Source organism: Sander lucioperca, chromosome 17 (assembly GCF_008315115.2).
Source record: "Sander lucioperca isolate FBNREF2018 chromosome 17, SLUC_FBN_1.2, whole genome shotgun sequence".
Taxonomy (NCBI): Eukaryota; Metazoa; Chordata; class Actinopteri; order Perciformes; family Percidae; genus Sander; species Sander lucioperca.
This window is the reverse complement of record NC_050189.1, coordinates 20,497,469-20,522,040: the sequence shown is the minus strand read 5'-3', so window position 1 is coordinate 20,522,040 and position 24,572 is coordinate 20,497,469. Positions and strand designations below refer to the sequence as shown.

General features: G+C 40.1%; 3 protein-coding genes and 1 long non-coding RNA gene across 4 annotated transcripts in view; 3 read left to right on the top strand and 1 right to left on the bottom strand.

Annotated features, from left to right (window-relative positions):
• The window catches only part of LOC116036440 (zinc finger protein 773-like), a 36,744-nt gene extending 15,604 nt beyond the window's left edge, over nt 1-21,140 (top strand). Inside the window, exons 7-9 of the mRNA XM_035993920.1 lie at nt 18,179-18,360; nt 18,647-18,815; nt 20,332-21,140. Coding sequence (XP_035849813.1) covers nt 18,179-18,360; nt 18,647-18,815; nt 20,332-20,868 — 888 coding nt within the window. The 3' untranslated portion in view covers nt 20,869-21,140. The remainder of the gene's footprint in view (nt 1-18,178; nt 18,361-18,646; nt 18,816-20,331) is intronic.
• LOC116034141 (hemicentin-1-like) overlaps nt 1-24,572 on the top strand; it is a 1,482,957-nt gene that overhangs the window by 661,386 nt on the left and 796,999 nt on the right. The window lies entirely within an intron of this gene.
• The window catches only part of LOC116034453 (Fc receptor-like protein 5), a 245,863-nt gene that overhangs the window by 196,366 nt on the left and 24,925 nt on the right, over nt 1-24,572 (top strand). The window lies entirely within an intron of this gene.
• LOC118493601 lies at nt 769-22,984 on the bottom strand. The gene is made up of 3 exons (XR_004895548.1): nt 22,854-22,984; nt 7,219-7,223; nt 769-856 (listed from the first exon to the last, which is right to left on the bottom strand). It is a non-coding gene; the product is annotated as an uncharacterized LOC118493601 (long non-coding RNA).

The following is a 24,572-nucleotide window of genomic DNA, read 5'->3' as shown; positions in this document are numbered from 1 at the left end:
AGACATTGGTCACTGTTCCCTGTACAATGAAGAGGCTCGGACGCACAGATGGGTTTAGTTTAAGCTCTAATTACAGTTTATTATCAGTTTAGGAATGTGAATGTATGTTAGAAACTGTGTAGTATCAGACAGAGAAGTAGAATAACAGGAAGTAGCTTTTAAGTTGGTGTGTGTGTGTTCGGGCGAGGAGAAAAGGTTACGAGGACAAGAAGAGGAAGTCTGATGTGTCTGAAGTTAGGGAAAACTTAGTCTCTTTGTGAACCCACATGTGTTTGTAAACTTAACTGCTGGACTTAGTAAACTTTGCTAGACTTGAATCTATCGCCTCAGATTTGATCCTTGAGTTTTGGTATTCATAAGTGACATCCTTTAATATACTCACAAACTCAAATCAGAACAATGAAAACCTGTGAGCAATACGAGACTAGAGGGAGTTGGTTAATTTGTGTTTAGCGCCCTGTAATACGTGGAAGGCCTTAATCTGGACACAGTGATATTCGTAAAAATTGGTACACACACGCCTCTCATTATTATGGACATATTTCTAATTTATTTTCATTAGCTCGACCCAACTGGAAGTTGGCCATTTTTAATTGTATGCTCTGAAGTTATTGTTGTTTTGTAGTTTACCATCATATTATCTTCGTTTGTGGACTTTTCATTTAATAATCTTTGTGGACATTTCATATTGACTGTTTGTATTTTCTGTGACTGAATGTGGTTTTAAATCTGTTGAGGTCTGTTCAGACTGAAAGTAAAGACTCTGATGATGATGTTTTCCAGCCAACACTAAAGAATGATGGAGCAGCAGGGAACAGACCAAGTCAAATAGCAAACAGCTGATTTATTCATCTGACTTGTAAATTAATGTCAATGATTTCATTTTAAACTTCTTGAAATTAGAAACAAATGAATGCTTACTCATGCTAAGAAGCTTGTGCTCAGTCCTGGACGTAGCAGCAGACCTGCAGGGATTTCTGGACCTCTTCAGTTCTCTGAACAGAATAAATGAAATAAAACGAGGCCTCATGCTGATTATTTGGGACTTGATTTGGTGGATTTCTCCTTCCTGCCATTTCTGTGTTTAAACTGCTTGATAAGAAAATGTTTCCATCCACTAAAAGTCAACAACATTACCTACAGAGATAGAGCTTTTAGTTAAAGAGGAAGATCCTTTTAGTTTAACATGAAACAGCCCCGAAATCACCATCACCAAACCCACCAGACTCCATGTAAATAATCAGGACTTTTAGTGTATATAGAGCCAGCATATTTCCTTGATTTGGTGGATTTCTCCTTCCTGCCATTTCTGTGTTTAAACTCCTTGATAAGAAAACGTTTCCATCCACTAAAAGTGCTGACAGACTCAGATTATTATTCTAAGTGTCTGACAACATTACCTACAGAGATAGAGCTTTTAGTTAAAGAGGAAGATCCTTTTAGTTTAACATGAAACATCCCCGAAATCACCATCACCAAACCCACCAGACTCCATGTAAATAATCAGGACTTTAAGCGTGTATAGAGCCAGCACATTTCCACATGTAAATGGGTGAATTAAGGGATTATAAGTGTGTTTAATAATCATAACATTTCTGTTTTAATTAAATGGACTCTGGTGAAGAAATAAAGTAAAATGCTGAAAATGAATCTATATCTTTTAATTTCTCCTTATATTTCTATACCTAGAGATTGGCATGGTTTTATTTCTGTTAGCCTAATAGCTGGTTTGATTTGCATTGATATGGATCTTTTCTCAGTTAGCTATTAGACTAACTGAAATAAACCATGCCAATCTCTAGGTGTGGTGAAGGGTATGTGATGATGTGGAGCTATTTTAATTCCAACGGCCAAGGGAACTTTATCAGGATGCATAGTATCCTGGATCCATGAAATAACTGGCCTTTAAAAATAAACATCTGCCTTCCTCTATGGGAATTTAACATAGGGGTATGTATAATTATGGCCCCTGTATTTTAAGGAAGAACATTTATTTATTTACAATACATTATTCATTCACAAAAAAATTGGTGTCCTTAAAAGGTTGGATTTTTCCTAATTTTTTAATTAAGGCATTAAGATCAATTTCCAAAAGATGATTTTTTTATTCCTCTTTTTAGTCCACTTTGGCATGGGTATGGTATGAATACTTATGAGCAGCACTGTATATATATATATATATATATATATATATATATATATACTGTATGTGTGTTGTCATAATGAATAATGTTTGTTGTCGTTGTCATTTTAGTTGAACTGTCTGAGTTTGGTATATAAAATAAAATAAATAAAATATAATAAAATATAATAAAATAAAATAAAATAAATAAATAAAATAATTATTTTACTGTTATACAAAATGAAAGGCCAGCCTGTTTACTCTTTTACAGTACCAACATAACTCTCTTGTTCAAAAAAATCAAGTTGTAGTGCAAAAAAGAAAAACACTGTGCAGTGCACAGTACAGACATTCCTTGGATTGTTTAACACAACATAACAGTCCCAACATAAAACCTGATGCATAATCAAACTGACTCTCTTAACTGCTATTCTGTAGGTTTACATGCTAATGCAGCTGTGCACTTTGGTGGTGCTAGGCTAACCAACGCATCTTAGCTCTCTGTGCAGTTTGTTCGTGCTAGGTTAGTAGCTAACGTTCACGTTAGCTAACGTTAGCTACTATAGATAGCTGTGTTCTGCAGCCGTAAGCTAGCTACCATTCAAGCCAACATTAGATGATAACTAACGTTAGCTAAACACAACTGTCTAGGCGCCAGTAGCTAGCTAACGTTAACGTTAGCTACTAACCTAGCACGAACAAACTGCACGGAGAGCTAAGATAGTTAGCTAGCACCACCTAAGTGCGCAGGCTACACAACACACTGCACAAACATGAAATTAATTTAGCTAACGTTAGTACTTGGGACTATATTTGAAGTATTCCCATACCCTCGATGATTATGGGCGAGCTGTTTTTTTAGGACTTTTTCTTTTCATGGGGCTTTTTGCAGGGCTTTGTTGGGAATTCTGAGGAGGTTGCTGTTTCCTGCAATGTTTTGGTCTCCCACGTGTGTGTGGCGAAGCGTCGACGCAAAAATACGACGTCGACGTAATTTTGACGTCGATGCGTCGACGTCATCGACGCGTCGCTGCAGGCCTAGTGTCCCCACTCCCAGCAGTGATAGGGAGCTGCTGTTAACGGTATATATGAAGCTAACATGACTGATGTGAACATGATGATTGTAGACCTAAAGAGGCCCAGCTATCTTCTGGCCTGGGACTGTTACTACAACATGGAGCCGGGTCTCTGTGGTGAGAAGTAGGATCTGGATTTGTTGCAGCGCCCCTGTTTTCCTGTTGAAGTGAAGGAGGAAGTTCTCACATCTTTTCCTTTCTTTCTTTCACTTTTATTTTGAACAAAAAATATAACTAAAGTACAATATAAAAATACAAGAAGTGTGTTGTAACACACAAAAGGAAAAATAAATGTTAAAGTGTTACAAACAAGAAACGGGATGAAGCAGAAGCTTAGTTTACCACTTATTATTATTATTATTATTATTATTATTATATTTTATTATTATTCAGCTCTAAATATGATGCATTTTCTTATATCTTTTGACGAGTAAAGACATAAAGGTTGCCAGGGCCGGTTCTAGCCCTTTGGTTGCCCTAGGCGAGATTGAGTTTTGCGCCCCCCCCCCTAGTCTCGCATTGCCAGATCTCCACAGTGCTGTGTCAGCGATAGAGTAGTAGTGTATGTTCATTTTAGTTTCTAGCTTCCATGTAAGTTAGATGGCACCAACATTTGATCTAATCATAACTGGTCTGGCAACCCAAAGGACAGGGTTCTGGTTCCAGATCTGTGTGCATGGTGACTTATGATAGGGGGGTCTGGGGGTCAACCCCCTGAAAATTGTGAGCATTAAACACTTCATTTCCTGCATTCTGGTGAATTTTTATGCACCTATTTTTTATTTTTTTTTTAACCTTTTTCTGAATCAATTTATGCTATAAATATCTTTATATAAAGGGAAACATAGATTACAATCCAAATATAAAACATAATGGAATATATTGCAGTAAGGCTCTCAGGCATTCTGTATTACTTTCATCTATTTATCCTCCTTTGGATCAACTTTTCTAATTCTATCTGAGTCAGCACACATGTAGCCTAGCATCATTTACTCCTCCCTCCTCTTGTACATCTTTTGTTGAGGAAATAACCTCCTTAAATGTGCATATTAAAATTATTCACCTGAATGATACATGCATTCATTTTAATGAATTAATAAACCCATGGACTGTCATATTTCAGATGTGTTTGAGCAAGATTTCTCATGTTCAAAACTTTGTGCACATGTTTGGAGGAGTCGTGATATTTTGTGAAAAATAAAGTGATAACAGGCTATTACAAGAATAAAGTCACTATATTTCAGAAAATAATCTACCTGCACCATAGTCTGCTGCAGGGTTCGAATTATGATTTCATCTTTGTGGGGGTCTCTTTAGTAGTCTATGAGCAGCAAATTTTGAGCATTAAACATTTCATTTCCTGGATTCAGGTAAATTTTTATGCACCTATTTACCTTTTTCTGAATCAATGTATGCTGGAAATATCTTTATGTGAAGGGAAACATAGATTACAATCCAAATATAAAAACATAATGGAATATATTACAAAAGGCTCTCAGGCATTCTGTTTTGCTATTTATTCTCCTGTAGATAGACATGCCTAATTATATCTGAGTCAGCACACATGTAGCCTCTAGAGGCATCATTTACTCTTCCCTCCTCTTTTGTATCTTTTGTTGAGGAAGTAACCTTACCTCAATGATACATTAATTCATTTTAATGAATTAATAAACCCCTGGACTGTAATATTTCAGATGTTTGAGCAAGATTTCTGCTCATGTTCAAAACTTTGTGCACATTCAAAATATAGCTATGTTCTCTGAGATTTGGAGGAGTCCTGATATTTTGAGATAAAAAAAAATAAAGTTATAACAGGCTATTACAAGAATAAAGTCTATAATAAAACAAAACTAAACTATAAGTCTATATAATAAAGAGGTGGAAACACAAAACTACGGCAGAAATACACGGAGCACAAACGGGACACGTCTACTGCCGCATGCCCACAGCAGAGCGCGTCCTTTATAAACCTGAAGCTGCACAGACCACCGAAGGCGCCCTGCAGCAGCTCCGTGGTCTGTGCCGCTGCTCATCTCTATTTCTACAGCGAGAGAGGACACTAAGCGACACACAGGTCTGCTTCAGAGCTCCGTGTGTTTGAGTCTGACCCAGAGACTGCAAACATCGCGTAATGAAAGGTTGACAAGTAAACGTGTGGCTGAGGGGGCGCCCTAGGATGATCATGTTTAATAAACATGTTTTATTTAACTTGTCATTCTAATTCTATTAATGGGAAGGAAACCTAAGGGCGACACGGTGCCCCCAACACATTTGACGCCCTAGGCAATCGCCTAGGTCGCCTATGGCAATCGCCGGCCCTGGAGGTTGCTTATCAACCAGCATTTCCTTTGTGTAGGGTTGTGTAGTAGTTAGCGGCTCAGTTCGTCTCTTGTTTATGAAAGTTGTTGATGAAGTTTATTTCCTTACATGTTGTCAGATTGTTGTTGTCATTTCCCCAGAGATAGACTTTGTCTTTGTATCTAAAAGCGGTTTGTTGTTATGAATAGATGTGGAGACAGCAACAGCTGATCATCACCAGTCATTCATGCTCCTGGTGTCCATATCTAATACAACAGTGTCATCACAGCTCAGCTCTGGGTCCATATCATACACAGCTGATCATCACCAGTCATGCTCCTGGTCCATCAAAAACAGGATCACACCTTCATGCTCTGGTGTCCATATCTAATACAACATCACAGCTTCAGCTCTGGTGCCATCAATACACTGATCATCACCAGTCATTCATGCTCCTGGTGTCCATATCTAATACAACAGCTGATCATCACCAGTCCTTCATGCTCCTGTTGTCCATATCTAATACCACCTAGTGTGGTAAGGAGGAAGTGAGCTCACAGACCTCTGGAGCTCGCTGCTCATCTCGGCTGCTCATTCCTTGTTGGTAATGAACTTGCACTGAAACACATTCTGGTTGGCATTTACTTAAAAAAAGATAGGTAAGAATTTCCACGCAGAAACTCTTTAAAATGTTTACTCAGGAAAGTCTCAAGTGAAGTTTGCTCACCAATAAGATTTTTTTTTATTTAAAATGCTCAAGTAAACATTACTGGCAATTCTCTTCCTTAGAAACAAGATGCACTCATTAGTTTCTGGGTTTATTTCAACCAAACCAGAGTGGTGATCGTTGGAACAGTGGAAAGATGAACCAAGACGTCTTTTGATAGTTTGATTTAGTTTCTGTCCACTTTGTAATAAGTGTGTTTAATAATCATAACATTTCTGTTTTAATTAAATGGTGTCTGGTGGAAATATAAATTAAAATGCTTAAAATGAATCTATATTTTGTCATTTCTCCTTATACGTCCACATTGTTTTAATTATAGAAAAGCTGTACACAATATTTATTACTCAAGTAAAGTACAAGTACCTTGAGTTAATTACAGTACTTGAGTAAATGTACTTAGTTACTCAGTTGACTAACATGAACTCTGGAAAAAAGGAATTGAATGTGTGGAATGATTTGGACAAGGCTTTGAAATAAGTGTGTTTAATAATCATAACTGTCGAAAACTCCCTGCTGGACTGATGAGCCTACGTCACTCCTTGGACTCATGCATTTGTGCACATGCCCAACTTTGCCATTTCCTTTTGTAGTTTGCTGACGTGAGTACAGCTGCTCCTAAAGTTGTCACTTGTATAAGCTTCTGTTGTGTTGCCGTGTGCGTTATTGAGAACGTAAGTGCCCAGTTTTATGTCCATGCTGATGTTGCATGTATCTTTGTTTGTGTAGTCAACCTGACTATTGGACCTGAATGCTACTGCTATGTTCCATTAGTGGTCTTAGAGCGCCATCTAGTGGCCAATAGATATAAGGACACAATGAAACCTCTATTCTTTACTACATTGGGCTCTATTGAGTCCCATTACTATCAGAATTATTTGGTTGTTTGCACAGCAACTATTTATTGCATAGCAATTATGTATATTGCGGAGTGATTTGTTGCTCATTGCTCTTTAATCTGTATATATGTGCATTCATTATGTACAGGTTATATTTACATATTCTGTATTTCCTTATTTTACAGAAAACCACACACACACACACACACACACACATACACACACACACACACACACACACACACACACACACACACATATGCGCCCAACGCATACTATTGCAAGCCACAACCACTTTATTCACTGCTGGATCTGGATGTTAATAAATCTGTTGAACTAAAACTGAAGGTTGCAGCGACTCTCTTACCGGAGTACATAGCCAGCTCGGGTAGCGCCAGAGAATAACGTACAAGGACTTCACAATAACATTTCTGTTTTAATTCAAGGGAGTCTGGTGGAAAAATAAATTAAAATGCTCAAATGAATCTATATTTTTTTATTTCTCCTTATACTTCTACATTATTTTAGTAATTAAAATAGTGTACATTATTTAATACTCAAGTAAAGTACCAGTACGTCGAGTTAAGTCCAGTACTTGAGTAAATGTCCTCAGTTCCAGTCCACCACTAACTGATTGATTAACTGAATGTGTATCTGTTGTTTCCCCTCCTGACCTCCGGGCGGCAGCGTTCTTTCATTTTAAACTTTTAATCTGAAAAACCCTGACTGGGAGGACACCGGAAGTCTGGTGTCTTCACTGTGATGTGTGTCTGGCGGCGGGATAGCTGTGTAGTTTGTTATTAGTGAGTTTTAAGAAGACAGAGCTCCAGGTAAACCCGCACACACTCAGGTAAACACTTTAATAACTGCTCTTTTACACGGCAGTCACAGAGAAGAGAAGACAGAGCTGCGCATGCGTTAGCTTCCCATTCGGCTGCTTAATGCTAACGGAGCTGAGCAGAAGCTAGCTAGCTCTTTCATATGGCTCTTTGTGGTTTAGCTTCTTTAAAGCTAATGTACTTGCTCTTACTACTTGTTGTCTGGAGTTTGCACCTCCAGGGTTGAAAGCACTTCATTGGAAGTCTCTTTGGATAAAAGCGTCAGCTAAATGACATGTAATGTAATGTAATGTAGCAGGCTAGCTAGTAGTTGATATTCATGTTTTGTTGCATCGACCCTAACCCACCTGAACCGGGACCCCCGTTTGTTTTGGAGGGAAACGGTCCTTTGTTAGTTGTTCTCTCTCTCACTCTCTCTACCAAAGAGAAAAAGATAGAAAGTATTAGTATGTGTGTGTCTGTCAGCTGCTCCATTGTTGACCTTCTTCTAAAATATTAGAAAGCCAAGCCGTTCTAAATGTAGTGGAGCTTCATTATTTCTGAGAGCAGAAGTGTGGCCGAGTTTCCCTCTGATCAAACCAACAGAACGGAGCTGAACACAGATGATTATTACCGAGCTGTGGAGAGTCTCAGTAGCTTGGAACTTGTTAACCGGATCTATCTGGTTATTGATCAGCTCCCAGCGGCTAATTCCCTCCATACAGTTGGTTTGGAAAGTGTGTGTGTGTGATTATGGTTACGGTAAACAGATGTTTAAAGTGAATGCTAATTGTGTTCCCTTCAATATGCTGCCTATTCCAGTGTTAGGGGCGTAATATGTCATCCATACACACATACACGGTCTATGTTCACGGTCAGACACGGTTGGTCTCAATGAAATCCACCCAGAACTTGAACCATGACCTCACTTCCTGCTTACTACTGGAAAATAAAAGAAGTCAATAACTAGAATTCAGACTGTGGACTGAATATTTCCACTGTATTTAAAGCCATGTAAAAGGGTTTGTTCATAGACTGGATGTTAGCATGTGTACAGTCTATGTCCTCAGTCTTACCCTACAAATACACACACACACACACACACACTATATACTATATGAAAATTTGTGTGTGTGTTGTATCTTGTGTGTGTGTGTTGTATCTTGTGTGTTTGTGTTGTATCTTGTGTGTGTTTGTGTTGAACCGTCTGGGCCACCGTAGCAGTGTGAGGGGAAACGGCCCAAGTTGTGTTTGTTAACCAGCGTTATGGTGGTGTTTGTTTTTCCCTTTAGATTTATTCCCAGTTTAATATAATGCTGTTTTCTCCAAACTCCTCTGAGTTGATGTTGGAGCTAGGAAGGAAATGGAACCGTTTCCCAGCCGCTGCTTTGAGTGTTCAGACTGTTGTTGTAGTTGTGTGTGGATGTGAGGAAAACCAGAGGAGACAGCAGCTCCTGAATATCTCTGCTGCTGTGATTAGTCCTGAACAGAATCCAGAGTGAGTCCAGCAGCCCCAGTGGAGCTCTGCTGGATTTCAGGACCAGAGAGGAATGGAGGAGGACAACCAGAACCAGGAGCAGCGGAGCAACGAGGTCCCCAGAAGACAAGCAGCAGACTGGGACTCTGATAGCAGCCATGTTCAGGTCAGTGTTCAGCAGAGAGGGCCAAAGCACTCACTTCCTGTACTCAAGTAGAAGTACTGATTTAACTTCTTTAGTCAAGTAAAAGTAACAAAGTACAGGCGTGGAAATGTACTTAAAGTATAAAAGTAGCCTTGTGAATGACCTGGACCACCCAAATGTTACTGTACTATGATTATTGTGACAGAGACTGGGACTCCAGCTTAATAAGATTCTGACTGAGTAGCGAGATATGAATTCAGTTGTGATTCTGTGAGAATTCACAGATCCAGTTTTTCTTTTTTAATCTTCCCCTTAACATTTAAAGGAATCGAAATGTATGTGTGTATATGTGTGTGCTCAAATATGGCTTCTGGTAAGAAAATGAAGGATCAAATATGAATAACTAAGCAGACTGAGCAGCGTAGGGTGTGCGACAATAATAATGATCCGTGTGGAAACACTGTCCGTCAGCAATACAACATTGGTAACATTGATTTAACGAAGCTTCGAGGCAAATCATTTTGCATCGAGGATTTTTTGTAATCGAATTATACGAGTTATTCAAGGAATCGTTTCAGCCCTACTAAACAGACATTAATTAAGAAGTTCCCCATACTTTTAGATTTACAACTAACAACCACTAGATGGCAGCAGTGTATAAGAAATGAACTGACAGCTAGTACATCTTTGAACATGGAGTGGTAATAATAATAAATGTAATATGTCAGGCTCAAAATTTTTACAATTGAAGTGCTATAAAAGTTGGAGAAATTACAAATTCAATGTGCAGTGATGTATGTCCTCAGATCTGTAGATGTGCATGGATTTGTCCTGACTCCTTCAAGAACTTGGGAACAACTAGACCAGAACTTCTGTATAGTGTAACATGTCTAGGGCTGCAGCTATCGATTATTTTAGTAATCGAGTATTCTACCGATTATTCCATCGATTAATTGAGTAATCGGATAAGAAATACTTAGTAAGAAATACTTAGTAAACAGCTATAGTAAATATTTATTATTGCTGTTTACTAAAAAAAAAGGAAATCTGTCTTTTGTTATATACTTTTGTATATCTTTTTTTAGAAAAAGCAAAACATTTTATTGCCAAATTCCAAGACCCTTAAAAAAAAGTAAATTTTTGGTGGCCCAAATGTTATGTAATATTTTTCACCCCCTTCCCCTTTTTGCCTCTGGCTCTTTGCACTGGATATGTAAAGAGCTGTTCACTAACCAGAGGGTAAATGTGACGATACAAAGATTACAGCAGGGCTATTCAACTACACTGTTCTGGGGGACACATTTTAAGAAGGCTAATACTGAGTGAGGAGAAAGAATAAAGAATGCAAACATCACCGGCATGATGACGTCATTCACGTGCATATTAAGTGGCCATGCTGGGGGGAGGAGCCGGTTGGTCTCCGGCAGCAGCTAAGTTTCCAAAGATTAGTAGCAAACTAATAAACAGTTAGACTACAAACAGACAGCTCTTGTTTTAGCTTGTTGGTAAAACATAGCTATTAGCAGAGTAGCATGCTGTAGGCTAGTTGTATAAAACATGACTATTAGCGGAGTAGCATGCTGTAGGCTAGTTGTATAAAACATGACTATTAGCAGAGTAGCATGCTGTAGGCTAGTTGTATAAAACATGACTATTAGCAGTGTAGCATGCTGTAGGCTAGTTGTATAAAACATGACTATTAGCAGAGTAGCATGCTGCAGGCTAGTTGTGTAAAACATGGCTATTAGCAGAGTAGCATGCTGTAGGCTAGTTGTATAAAACATGACTATTTGCAGAGTAGCATGCTGTAGGCTAGTTGTGTAAAACATGGCTATTAGCAGAGTAGCATGCTGTAGGCTAGTTGTGTAAAACGTGGCTATTAGCAGAGTATCATGCTGTAGGCTAGTTGTGTAAAACATGGCTATTAGCAGAGTAGCATGCTGTAGGCTAGTTGTGTAAAACATGGCTATTAGCCGAGTAGCATGCTGTAGGCTAGTTGTGTAAAACATGGCTATTAGCAGAGTAGCATGCTGTAGGCTAGTTGTGTAAAACATGGCTATTAGCAGAGTAGCATGCTGTAGGCTAGTTGTGTAAAACATGGCTATTAGCAGAGTAGCATGCTGTAGGCTAGTTGTATAAAACATGGCTATTAGCAGAGTAGCATGCTGTAGGCTAGTTGTATAAAACATGACTATTAGCAGAGTAGCATGCTGTAGGCTAGTTGTATAAAACATGACTATTAGCAGAGTAGCATGCTGTAGGCTAGTTGTGTAAAACATGACTATTAGCAGAGTAGCATGCTGTAGTCTAGTTGTGTAAAACAGCGCAATGGACGAGAGCAGCAGATGGTAGTTAGCTAGCTGGTGTCGGGTTTGCTCCGTGAATGGATGAGTAGACTGGATGTTTTCTACAGAGATGATGTAGTAGCATGTTTGCAGCTTAAAATGATCCCAAACTTTCTGTCGTTTTCTCTCGCCTGTCTCTTCTCTTAGATCCTCGCTATTTTCGTCTTCCTTCATTTGTAATCTGGGCCGTCAGTCTTGTGTCCACAGAAGCGTCAACGTGTTGTGCGCTAACAATAATCCTCCATAAGATTTTTTTTTTTAAACCCTTAAATCATGACTTCTGGTGAGTTTTGGGGAAAGAAATAGACAGATTGAGACATGCAATTATGACAAACTATCAACAGATTCAAGGCATCTGCTGTGAAAAAAGATGGCAACTACAAAGCATGATTATTGCAGCACACATACCCAGGGGCGTCGGACTGGGGGGGAAAAAGGGGACTGAGATCCTCATGTGAGGAGGGCCCAAAAATATGCTAGAATGAATAGCTGTGGATGCAGGGAGGGACCCATAGAAAATGCCTTTCTACAGGACCCAGAAAGTTGAGCTACGCCCCTGCTCATAAAGTACCTTGAACTGGTAAAATAAGCCTTATTTTTAGACAGGATTATTCATGTTTTTTTCAGCTGTTAATTTTCAACTTTTTCATTTACATCATTGATAGAAACTGATATGGTTATACAGCTAAATGATGAATAATCTAATCTAATAATGCCTCTGGACCAGATGGGGAAAATCCAACATCTCTTTTTCTTAAGAGCCTAGTCCTCCATGAAATGCATATGTAAATATAATGTGAATAGAATATTTTAAGTGTTTTTGCCCATACAATATATGTCCACTTTCTCACCTGGTTCTTCCAGGTCCCTCTCTTTGTCCACTCTCTCTCCATCCTGCTCTCTCTCTCCATCCTCCTCTCTCCCTCTATCCCACTCCCTCCGTTGTATCACTGACAATCACATACATTTTTTTTTGTAATCAACTAGAAAATAATCTTCAAGTAAAAGAGAAAACAAAACACAGTAGTCCTACTATATATATATATATATATATATATATATATATATATATATATATACCTAGCCATTTTCTCACCTTGTTCATCTTGCTCTCTCTGCCCTTCTCTCTCTCTCTATTCTCCTCACTCCTTTGTGCTGTCAACCAGAAGGCAAATGTAATCGACTAATCAACAGAGAATGCATGGTGTAGGCTACCAAAGGTTATACATTCACCTATTTATAACATATGTGAATATGGGGTTGCTGTTCAGTGCAGTGGGATAATGTTAAAGGCTTATCTTATACTTTCTCACCTGAACCTGGCTGTTTTCTTTAAAAAAAGAGAAACGTATATCCATCTATGGGGAACCAGACTGAGTCAGGGTTTGTTGTTCCAGTGTTTCAGTTCTGATATGAATGAGTCTGATGATCCGTCAGGTCGAATTATTTATTTTGCATTGTCATTGACTTATATATATATATATATATATATATATATATATATATATATATATATATATATATATATATATATATATATATTTATATTTATGATTAAAAAATAAGAAAGTGTCTGGTAGGCAGGTAACTGCAGCAGTGGCGCTAGGCTATTTTTAGCGGTGCTCAAGCCGTTACGGCAGGGCAGGCTATTAATAGCACACTTTAAAAAGTCGTTGTAGGCTAGCTACTCCTAAGCTACATTTGCCTACATACAATTTTGTCTAACGTTGCACAACAAAATTGGACTCCGTGGTGAATAAGCTAGCCTACTTCAGATATAATTGCCATCATTGTGATCAGGGAATCACAGATTGGTTCCACAAATACTACACCTGTAGTAACGTGTTCATTCGATTAGAAATTTTCACTCCATTAGCCATACCTTTTCAGTGGTTGAAAGTAGCCATACTCTGAATCAGAATCAGAATCAGAATCAGAAAGGGCTTTATTGCCAAGTACGTTGCACATACGAGGAATTTGTCATGGTGTTGTTGGAGCATGTCACACATACAAATATAAGAAGGATAAAAGGATATAAACAATATAAGTATAAACATATACACACAGTACGTATTAATAACGATACATTTTTTTTAAATAAATAGTAAAATAAGTTAAACAGTAGTGAAAACTGCAGAGTAGGTACAGTGGCATGAGGAGCCAGAGGTGGGGTGTAGAGAGAGTCAGGGTGGATTTCGAGCCTTGTTTAGAAGGCTAGTGGCGGAGGGGAAAAAACTGTTTATGTGGCGTGAGGTTTTGGTCCTGATGGACCTCATCCTCCTGCCAGAGGGGAGTGGCTCAAAGAGCTTGTGTCCGGGGTGGGAGGGGTCAGCCACAATCTTTCCAGCACGCTTCAGAGTCCTGGTGGCGTATAGGTCCTGGAGCGGCGGCAGATTGCAGCCAATCACCTTCTCAGCTGACCGAATGACACGCTGCAGCCTGCCCTTGTCCTTGGCAGTGGCAGCAGCGTACCAGATGGTGATGGAGGATGTGAGGATGGACTCAATGATGGCTGTGTAGAAGTGCACCATCATTGTCTTTGGCAGGTTGAATTTCTTCAGCTGCCGCAGGAAGTACATCCTCTGTTGTGCTTTCTTGACGAGGGAGCTGATGTTCAGCTCCCACTTAAGGTCTTGGGAGATGGTAGTTCCCAGGAAGCGGAAAGACTCCACAGTGTCGATTGTGGAGCCACAGAGGGTGATGGGGGCAGGTGGGGCTGGGTTCTTTCTGAAGTCCACAACCATCTCCACTGTCTTTAGAGCGTTGAGCTCTAGGTTGTTTTGCTTGCACCAGGTCACCAGGTGGTCAGCCTCCCACCTGTAGGCGGACTCGTCTCCATCAGAGATGAGTCCGATGAGGGAGGTGTCGTCCGCAAACTTCAGAAGCTTGACGGACTGGTGACTGGAGGTGCAGCTGTTGGTGTACAGGGAGAAGAGCAGAGGAGAAAGAACGCAGCCCTGGGGCGATCCGGTGCTGATGGACTGTGAGTCGGAGACGTGTTTCCCCAGCTTCACATGCTGCTTCCTGTCAGACAGGAAGTCAGTGATCCACCTGCAGGTGGAGTCAGGCACACCAAGCTGGGAGAGTTTCTCCTGAAGCAGAGCCGGGATGATGGTATTGAAGGCAGAGCTGAAGTCCACAAACAGGATCCTGGCGTAGGTTCCTGCGGAGTCCAGGTGCCGGAGGATGTAGTGGAGGGCCAGGTTGACTGCATCATCTACAGACCTATTGGCTCTGTAGGCAAACTGCAGGGGGTCCAGGAGGGGGTCGGTGATGGCTTTGAGGTGTGAAAGCACAAGGCGCTCAAAGGACTTCATAACCACAGAGGTCAGGGCGACGGGTCTGAAGTCATTAAGTCCTGTGGTCCTTGGCTTCTTGGGGACAGGGATTATGGTTGAGGTCTTGAAGCAGGCTGGCACGTGACATGTCTCCAGTGAGGTGTTAAAAATGTCTGTGAACACTGGAGACAGCTGGTCAGCGCAGTGCTTCAAGCTGGATGGGGAGACAGCATCCGGTCCAGCAGCTTTCCTGGGATTCTGTCTCCTAAAGAGTCTGTTGACGTCCCTCTCGTGAATGGAGAGGGTCGTCACTGAGGTGGGAGGGGGGGTGGAGGTGGAGGGGACCTTTAAGGAGGGCATTGGTGGGGGGGCCCAGGACCCTGCTGAGGTGGGCGAGGTGGAGGTGATGCACAGTGGCTGTAGCTGTAGGGAGGTGTCGTGGGGGATGGTGTCAGGACTGTCCTTTTGTCTTTCAAATCGGCAGTAGAACTCGTTCAGGTCGTTGGCTAGGTGTCGGTCATTGACGGCTGTTCCCCAAAGTTATCTGTGCAGACTGAACAGTAGGCTGACTGAGGCGCCCTCGTTCAGGGAATCACAGACAGGCTGTTGACTTTAGGCTACAACTGAGCTGAGCCTGTCCTCATTTATCCTATTCCATCGCTAAAATCAGATTTGCAAAAGTAATAACGTTAGAGCAATAAACGATTTCACAAAATCACAATAATAAGGACTTTATTTTTCAGGGGTGCTGAGATGACTTTTAGGGGTGCTTCAGCACCCCTAAAAATAGCCTAGCGCCGCCTATGGTTGGTACTATCATTCAGCTAGTACTTGATATTAAATCCACTGTTGGTCTGGGTGTGGATTTTGTTTTAAGTTAAAGGCAGGTGGGCTTGTTTATTCAGGTTTTTTTTTATCAGGGATTTGATACAGCTTTTGTCCCTTTGTTTGTCTGTCGTTGTGCATACAGCCATATCGGTATAGTTAAAGGCAAACAACTGCATGTTACTGTACATGTCGAATTTTAATCACGATTTTGGCTTCCCACGATCAAATTCACGTGATCAAGCGATATTTAAAATGCTTCATTCAGTTCATAGAACGCTCTGTATCAAAGTTTTTTCAAAGCTCCGTAAACCACTCTCTGATCATGTGCCTCCATGAGCCAATCAGAGTGGGTCCCTGCACCGCGCAGCTTAGTTTAGATGTAGACAGTCACAGAGGACAGAGTAACGTGAGGAAATTCGTCACGAGGTTTACCAGTTTACCAGTAAACGCAACATTTAGTCCCGTCTGTGTAGTTTTTCAGACAACAGCAGTGACCAGAGCTAGTTTGAGTCTGTTAGCTCATAGCTTTAGCAGCAGACTGTTGTATGTCCCGCTGTTGGAATCCTCTAACAGTGAAATACAGTCACACTACACCGTTTAGCTGTCAGCATTTTAGCCGTGTTTAATCCAGTTACTACTGTAGCTAACGGTAGGCTAACGTTAGCTGCTGTGTAACGTGTTATTAGGGTTTACTACTGTAGCTAATGGTAGGCTAACGTTAGCTGCTGTGTAACGTGTTATTAGTGTTTACTAGCGTAACAAGCAGCGATGTTTCTGTTGCCTGTAACATCTGTTTTGGAGCATCAGAGCACAACACAGACATTTAAGTGGCACCGTAATCCGCGTTGCTATTTCGTCCGGTAGGTACGAATGATGCGTTGCATTTTAACATGCGGCGTTAACATGAACAGAAAATTGCGCTGCCTGTATTTTTTCACGGCAAACGCGCATGTTTGGAACAGCTGAAATGGCTCCTTCATAGTATCCTTCAACAAAGGAGGAATGTAGCACAATATGGATGTGAAAGCAGTTATAATTAGCCTATGTGACAATAACATTTGTTTTGGTTAACATCAATAAATAATCGTGATCAATATATTGATCAAAATAATCATGATTATCATTTTGGCCATAATCGTGCAGCCCTAGCTTGTTTGCATTTCTTTAAACTAGGGCTGTGAAAATAACGCGTTAAAAAAATTAACGCAGATTAATCCATTCCATATTGACGTTTGCATACAGGCGAAAATCTGGAGCCACTGATATGTCTGCTCTTCTCTCTGATGCTCTGAAACAGACGTTACAGGAAACACAAACACCGCTGCATGTGACGCTAGTTAACACTATACTCGACAGCAGCTAATGTTAGCCTACCGCTAGCTAGTTAACACTATACTCGACAGCAGCTAACGTTAGCCTACCGCTAGCTAGTAGCTGGATTAAAAACAGTTAAAATGCTGACAGCTAACACTGAACGGTGTAAAGTTTGACTGTATTTCACTGTAGAGGATTCAACACCGGGATGTAACAATCTGCAGCTGCCGTCGGAGAAACAAAGCAGATGGTGCGTTCAATGAAACTGGTAAACTACAGCCTCGTGGTGCATTTGAAGTTATTGTAAATGTCCGTTTCCTATCTGGTTGTTGTTTTTTGTCGTTCAGCAGCAATTTACTAGTGAAATAAGTTATTGTTATTGTTATACATTATTATTAAATCATTTAATTTTGACCATATGGCCTTAGCAATAAACAAGCCGTTCTTTAATGTCACCAACTGTTGTTTAGTACCCTTTTTTTTTTTTGCTTTTCTTTTTTTCTATCGGTTCAGGCACCGTTAATTATGTATGCGATTAATTTTGATTAATTAATTACAGCCTATGTAATCGATTGACAGCCCTACTTTAAACCAATCACAATCGTCTTGGGCGGCGCTAAGCTCTGGACGCAACGACTTTGGCTCTGCTAAATATTCTCAGGAAGGAACTTGTTTAGGTGGAACATTTTCACCCTGATAGAAGAAACGCCATCTGCATGTTGACAGAGAGCAGACACACACACACACACACACACACACACAGAGGTGCGAACGGACCGACCGAAGTTACTCTAGGAAACAGAACATTTTAATATAGTAAAACATGGTCAACTATAATTCACTCCCACCTCCCATTAGTTCTTCTAACCCTTGTATCATTATCTCTGCATGTTTCCCCCTTGGGTCTACCAAAGGAGCCCTCAGCAGACGTCAAGCTGGCGACCGGAGCAGGAAAGAAGGGCAAGAAGGCCGAGGAGGAGGAGCAGCCTGCAGCAGTGAAGGAGAAGGAAGAGGAGTATGTGGTGGAGAAGGTTTTGGACCGCAGAGTGGTGAAGGGAAGAGTAGAGTTTCTGCTGAAATGGAAGGGGTTCTCAGAGTAAGTATGAGTCTATAATATTAATACTTAGTGTTCTATATACAGTATATATATTATCTTGTTCATTTACAAATTGCAAATTATCTACAGCATAAATTTCGGCATTGTATCATGCCCTAAAGTTGAAGGTTTGGTATTTTGACACTAAGTTGAAGACCCGCAAATAACCTTACAAAATGGCAATAAAAAAAAAAAAGAATAATATGAATTAACAATTAGAGTGAGAATTTATTGCCTAAAAACAAAGCCTGAGGAGATTTTCTTCTGTCTGCACTCACCTTTCCAGTGAGGAGAACACATGGGAGCCTCAAGACAACCTGGACTGCCCTGACCTTATCACCGAGTATATGCAGAAACACAAGGAGAAGGAGGAGAAAAAGGAGGGCAAGAGGAAAGTTGTCCATGAGGCCTCGGGAGACTCAGAGGAGCGAGGGAGCAAGAGGAAGAAGGAGGAGGTTAGTGAAGGAAAGAGGTTACTCCAGACTGAAGAGTCCCAGAAATCTAATCTCAATATTAATGAATGCACACAGAGGGTTTCACAAATGTCTTTTAGGATTTATATATAAATGACTCTCCACATTGCAATATGTTCATGCATGTACATACATGCAAAATAGTAGGGGTGCAATGGATCACCAAACTCACGGTTCGGTTTGGATCACGGTTTTGAGTCACAGATCGAATACATTTTTTTCGGATCAGCACAAAAAAAGGAGGAATTTAAATGATTTATTAAAAATGTATTAATAACATAACTATAATAACTTATTTCACCAGTAAATTGCTGTTAAACAACATAAACAGATGAGAAAAGGGTATTTTACAATAACTTTGAATGCACCACGAGGTTTATCCGTTTCAAATTAACGCAACATTTAGGATATATTGTGCCTCACTAGCTACAACAGTTAATGTGTGTAAATGATTGGTAGCCTAACTCCTTGAATGGTATGATTATGATGGTTTCAGTTCAGAGCAGTGGTCAGTAAATGTATATTTTTAGGCTGCTTACGCATTCAGGCGGTCCGCGATCGTCTGCCACGCTTTCTCTCGCTGTTTCATTACAGCGGCCATGTTTCTTCTTTACAAATAATGTTTCACTTCATCAGACTTCCAGAAGAAGCTGCTGCTCAATCTGTCTAAAGTATGCAAGGCGTATTCTCCATTTTAGAATCAGTAAATCTGTTATCGACCTCGTGGTCTGTTGAGCCGTGAACGCGCATCTATCCAAATTACTTAAGCCTGACTCGACCTAGTCTCTCCTCCTCAGCCTGGCTCGACCTAGTCTTTCCTCCTCAGCCTGACTCGACCTAGTCTCTCCTCCTCAGCCTGACTCGACCTAGTCTCTCCTCCTCAGCCTGACTCGACCTAGTCTCTCCTCCTCAGCCTGGCTCGACCTAGTCTCTCCTCCTCAGCCTGGCTCGACCTAGTCTTTCCTCCTCAGCCTGGCTCGACCTAGTCTCTCCTCCTCAGCCTGACTAGACCTAGTTTCTCCTCCTCAACCTGACTCGACCTAGTCGCTCCTCCTCAGCCTGACTAGACCTAGTCTCTCCTCCTCAGCCTGACTAGACCTAGTCTCTCCTCCTCAGCCTGACTCGATCTAGTCTCTCCTCCTCAGCCTGACTCGATCTAGTCTCTCCTCCTCAGCCTGGCTCGACCTAGTCACTCCTCCTCAGCCTGACTCGACCTAGTCTCTTCTCCTCAGCCTGACTCGACCTAGTCTCTTCTCCTCAGCCTTGCTTGGCTGTCGTGAAACCGCCATTCACTTGAATGTGGAAACTTGCCTGAAAAATTTGGAATATTTCGGAACTTGAAAGTCATGAAGAGTACATTTGCTTCATTAATATCATGTCTGCAACTGGCACACATTTTCATAAATGTTTTAAGAGTTAAAATTGTGAGTGAGAGCAAGTCCAGGGTTTAAAGAAGTGCGTTCACTAACTCTCTCTCTCGGTTTGTCTGTTGCTATAGAAACGGAGAGGAGGAGAGGGAACCAAACGTCACCACTGTCAACACTGTGACAAATCCTTCACAACATCAGGATATTTAAAGATTCATCAGAGAGTTCACACTGGAGAGAAGCCTTACAGCTGTGATCAATGTGGGGCAGCTTTCATACAACAGAGTACCCTAAAAAAACATCAACGCATTCACACTGGAGAGAAGCCGTACAGCTGTGATCAATGTGGGGCAGCTTTCGTACATCAGAGTACCCTAAAAAACCATCAACGCATTCACACTGGAGAGAAGCCGTACAGCTGTGATCAATGTGGGGCAGCTTTCACAGAACAGGGTAACCTAAAAAAACATCAACGCATTCACACTGGAGAGAAGCCGTACAGCTGTGATTTATGTGGTAAAACCTTTTCTCAGAGTAGTAACCTAGAAAGCCACAGACGTGTTCACACTGGAGAGAAGCCGTACTGGTGTGATCAATGTGGGAAAACTTTTTCTCATAACAGTAGCCTTAAATATCACCACCAGCGCATTCACACTGCCTCGTTGTGAAGGTGTTTGAGAGCCAAGCTGTTTCCTCCTGCCTCCTCCTCATGCCCTGATAGCTGAGTTGTTATATTCTGATCTTCTCTCCAGATTGAAGGCTGACCAGCAGTAACTTTATCTTCTGAACAGCATGGATGTTATCCTGGATCAGCTGGACGGTTTTCTGCCTTTCCTCACAACTCGACTTTACACTTTTTTGCAATGTTCATTTGACACTTTTTTGGCGATTTTTTTTAATGCTAATGTTGAAGCTGTTTTACCACAATGTACCCACTAGGGCTGAACGATTTTTGAAAATAATCGAATTGCGATTTTTCCCCCAAATATTGCGATTTGATTATTTTTTAAGCTCTTTGTCTTCTGTATTATTCAACAGAGACAAACAATAAATCATTTTATAGTATGAACAACACACAATTACACACTAGACAGTTAAAGAAGTAAAAATATAGTATATAGTATACACACACACAGACACGTGTATTTTGTTTTTACAGTGCACAGAGAGGAGCTGCCTCCAGCCCCTCCCCCTCGTGAAGTTGCATGCCGTGTGCATGACACAGAACGTTGCACTTGTTCAGAGAGGCTATCGTTGTGTTAGCTAGTTGCTGGTGTTCTTGCCGTGGGATTAACTGTACTAATAAAACTGTTGAAACACCGCGGCCACGCTGCTGTGAAAGCTCCCCGAACGTCATTAATCAGAGTCTGGTTGTTACCCCTCTCAGTGGCAGCTCCTCCACTCATATCTTTATAACGGAGCTAGCTAACTGGAGCTAACTGCTAATCAGAGCTAATAGTTGCCAACCGAGCCTTCAGTTCTGCGTGTCTGTATTCATTAACTGCACGTATGGACTCGAGCCAGAATAAAACCCTTCATTTTATTAAAATGGCTGTAAAAGTTTTAAACTACAACTCAGAGTTGTTTGAATGACAGAAATCAGCTCAAGGTACGACGTAGCGTTAGCGTGCTAAGTTGATGCTTTCTCTGCGGAGTGCAGACTGATTTGCTCTCGCGAGTCACGTGACCAAATCGCAGCCTTTGCAATTAGGAAATCGCGTTTTAACATATCGCGATATTATCGCAAATGCAATTAATCGTTCAGCCCTAGTACCCACAGTGTGAACGGGAAGGCCCAAAGGCGACCATTTAGTGTTTCTTCTGATGAATGATGACATAGGCTGCTCTGCCTGAACTTTAAGAGGTTTAAAGATGTTTCAATTGGAAAACGTAGGCAGGTTTGAAATTTGGTAAAAACTTTGTTCTCATCAGAAACATATTAAAAAAAATAACTTTTTTTTTTTTTTTTGCCTGACAGGAAGTCAGTCTAATTTTCATTTTAGGAATACATGTTTAAGGACTTTAGGATCCACAGAAACTCTCAAAATGTGCAGCAATGTTCAAAATAGTAATTCTCTGGGCTGCTTTCTCATTTGGGCCTAGACGTGGTATGGCTGCTCTATAGGGCCCCTTTATTAGGGGGGCCCTATAGAGCTCTATGAACCTTTTTGTTCTATGGACCTTTTCACAGCAGACATTTTGACTTGTCATAGTAGGAAAAGCCTATCCAGCGATTTGGTCCATACGAGTTTAATAAGCGCACCCTAATGCATGGAAGGCCTTAATTTGGACATAGTTGTTTTAATATTCGCAAATTTGGTCCAAACATTCCTCTCATCATTACCAATATACTGGAAGTTGGCCATTTTTAATTGTATGCCCTCCAATTATTGTTGTTTTGTAGTTTAACATTATATTTTCTTACTTTGTAGACTTTCATTTAATAATCTTTGTGTGACATTTCGTATTGACTGTATTTTCTGTGGCTGAATGTGGTTTTAAATCTGTTGAGGTCTGTTCAGACTGAAAGTAAAGACACTGATGATGTCATACAAAGTCAGAAAATAGAAATCAAACAGCTGATTTATTAATCTGACTTGTAGAATAACGTCAATGATTCAATTGTTTTAAATGTTTTGGAATTTGGAACAACTAAGTGCAAATTAAATGAAATAAAATAAGGCCACATGCTGATTATTAGAGACTTGATTTGATGGATGTATTCTTCCTGTTGTGTCTGTGTTTAAACTCCTAATTAAAAGGTAAAGTTTCCATCCACTAAAAGTTGTGTTGTTGCCGCTGACAGACTCAGATTATTATTCTAAGTGTCTGACAACATTACCTACAGAGATAGAGCTTTTAGTTAAAGAGGAAGATCCTTTTAGTTTAACATGAAACAGCCCCGAAATCACCATCACCAAACCCACCAGACTCCATGTAAATAATCAGGACTTTTAGCGTGTATAGAGCCAGCATATTTCCACCAGACTCCATGCAAATAATCAGGACTTTTAGCGTGTATAGAGCCAGCATATTTCCACCAGACTCCATGTAAATAATCAGTACTTTTAGCGTGTATAGAGCCACCATATTTCCACCAGACTCCATGTAAATAATCAGTACTTTTAGCATGTTTAGAGTCAGCATATCTCCACCAGACTCCATGTAAATAATCAGTACTTTTAGCGTGTATAGAGCCAGCATATCTCCACATGTAAATGGGTGAATTAAGGGTTTATTTCAACCAAACCAGAGTGGTGATTGTTGGAACAGTGGAAAGATGAACCAAGACGGACTTTGATTCTTATTTTGTTTCTGTGCACTTTGAAATATGTGTGTTTAATAATCATAACATTTCTGTTTTAATTAAATGGAGTCTGGTGAAAAAATAAATAAATAAATGCTGAAAATTAAGCTATATGTTTTTAATTTCTCCTTATACTTCAAAATTATTTTATGTTATTAAAATGCTGTACATTATTTAAAGTATAAGTACCTTGAGTTAAGTACAGTACAGAGTCATAGCATGTCGAAAAAAAGTGAAAAAAGTCATAGTATAGTATGTCGTACGTGGAAATATCGCTATTGCATATCGAAAATAAGTCAAACATTGTCGAACATTTTGAAAAAAAAGTAATAGTATAATATAGTATGTCAAAAAATTTGAAAAAAATAGTCAGTATAGTATGTCAGAAATTTTGAAAAAAAGTAATAGTATAGTATTTCAAATTCTTAAAAAAAATGGCATAGTATAGAATGTCGATAAAAAGTCATAGTATTGTATGTAGAACATTTTGAATATAAGGCATAGTATAGAGTGTCAAAATATTTGAAAAAAAAAGTCAGTATGTTGGAAAAAGTCATAGTATAGTGTGTTGATAAATTTGAAAAAAAGTAATTGTATAGCATGCCAGCCAATCACAGGCCTCTCCTGCACGATGACGTCATCATGGCCTTGCCGCTGAAAGGACCAATCAGATTGTTTTAATCTGATCAATCCAGTTCTCAGATGTCCACGCGTCCTTTAACACACCATCGGTTTTCTATCAGCTAACCAATGCTACCACTAAAGGGCTCTTACACTGTTTTTAATGTTGTCTCCTCTACACACTCAGAGTTAAGCTGGATTTATTTATGTTGACAACATTGAATAATGAATCATTAGATTGTTTCCAGAAACAAAATGTTGATTCTTAAAAATCTAAAGTACGTTCAGATGGTTTGTTTTTTGTCTAAAAGGGACTAAAGTTAAAAACCAGTTGAAATGAGTTCTTAATGATGTTTAAGAGAGTTTGATTAAGGGTCTGAAATCTTCCTATTAGTAGATGTATATGTCTTCTATTAATGGAATGAATTCTGATGATTAAACTGT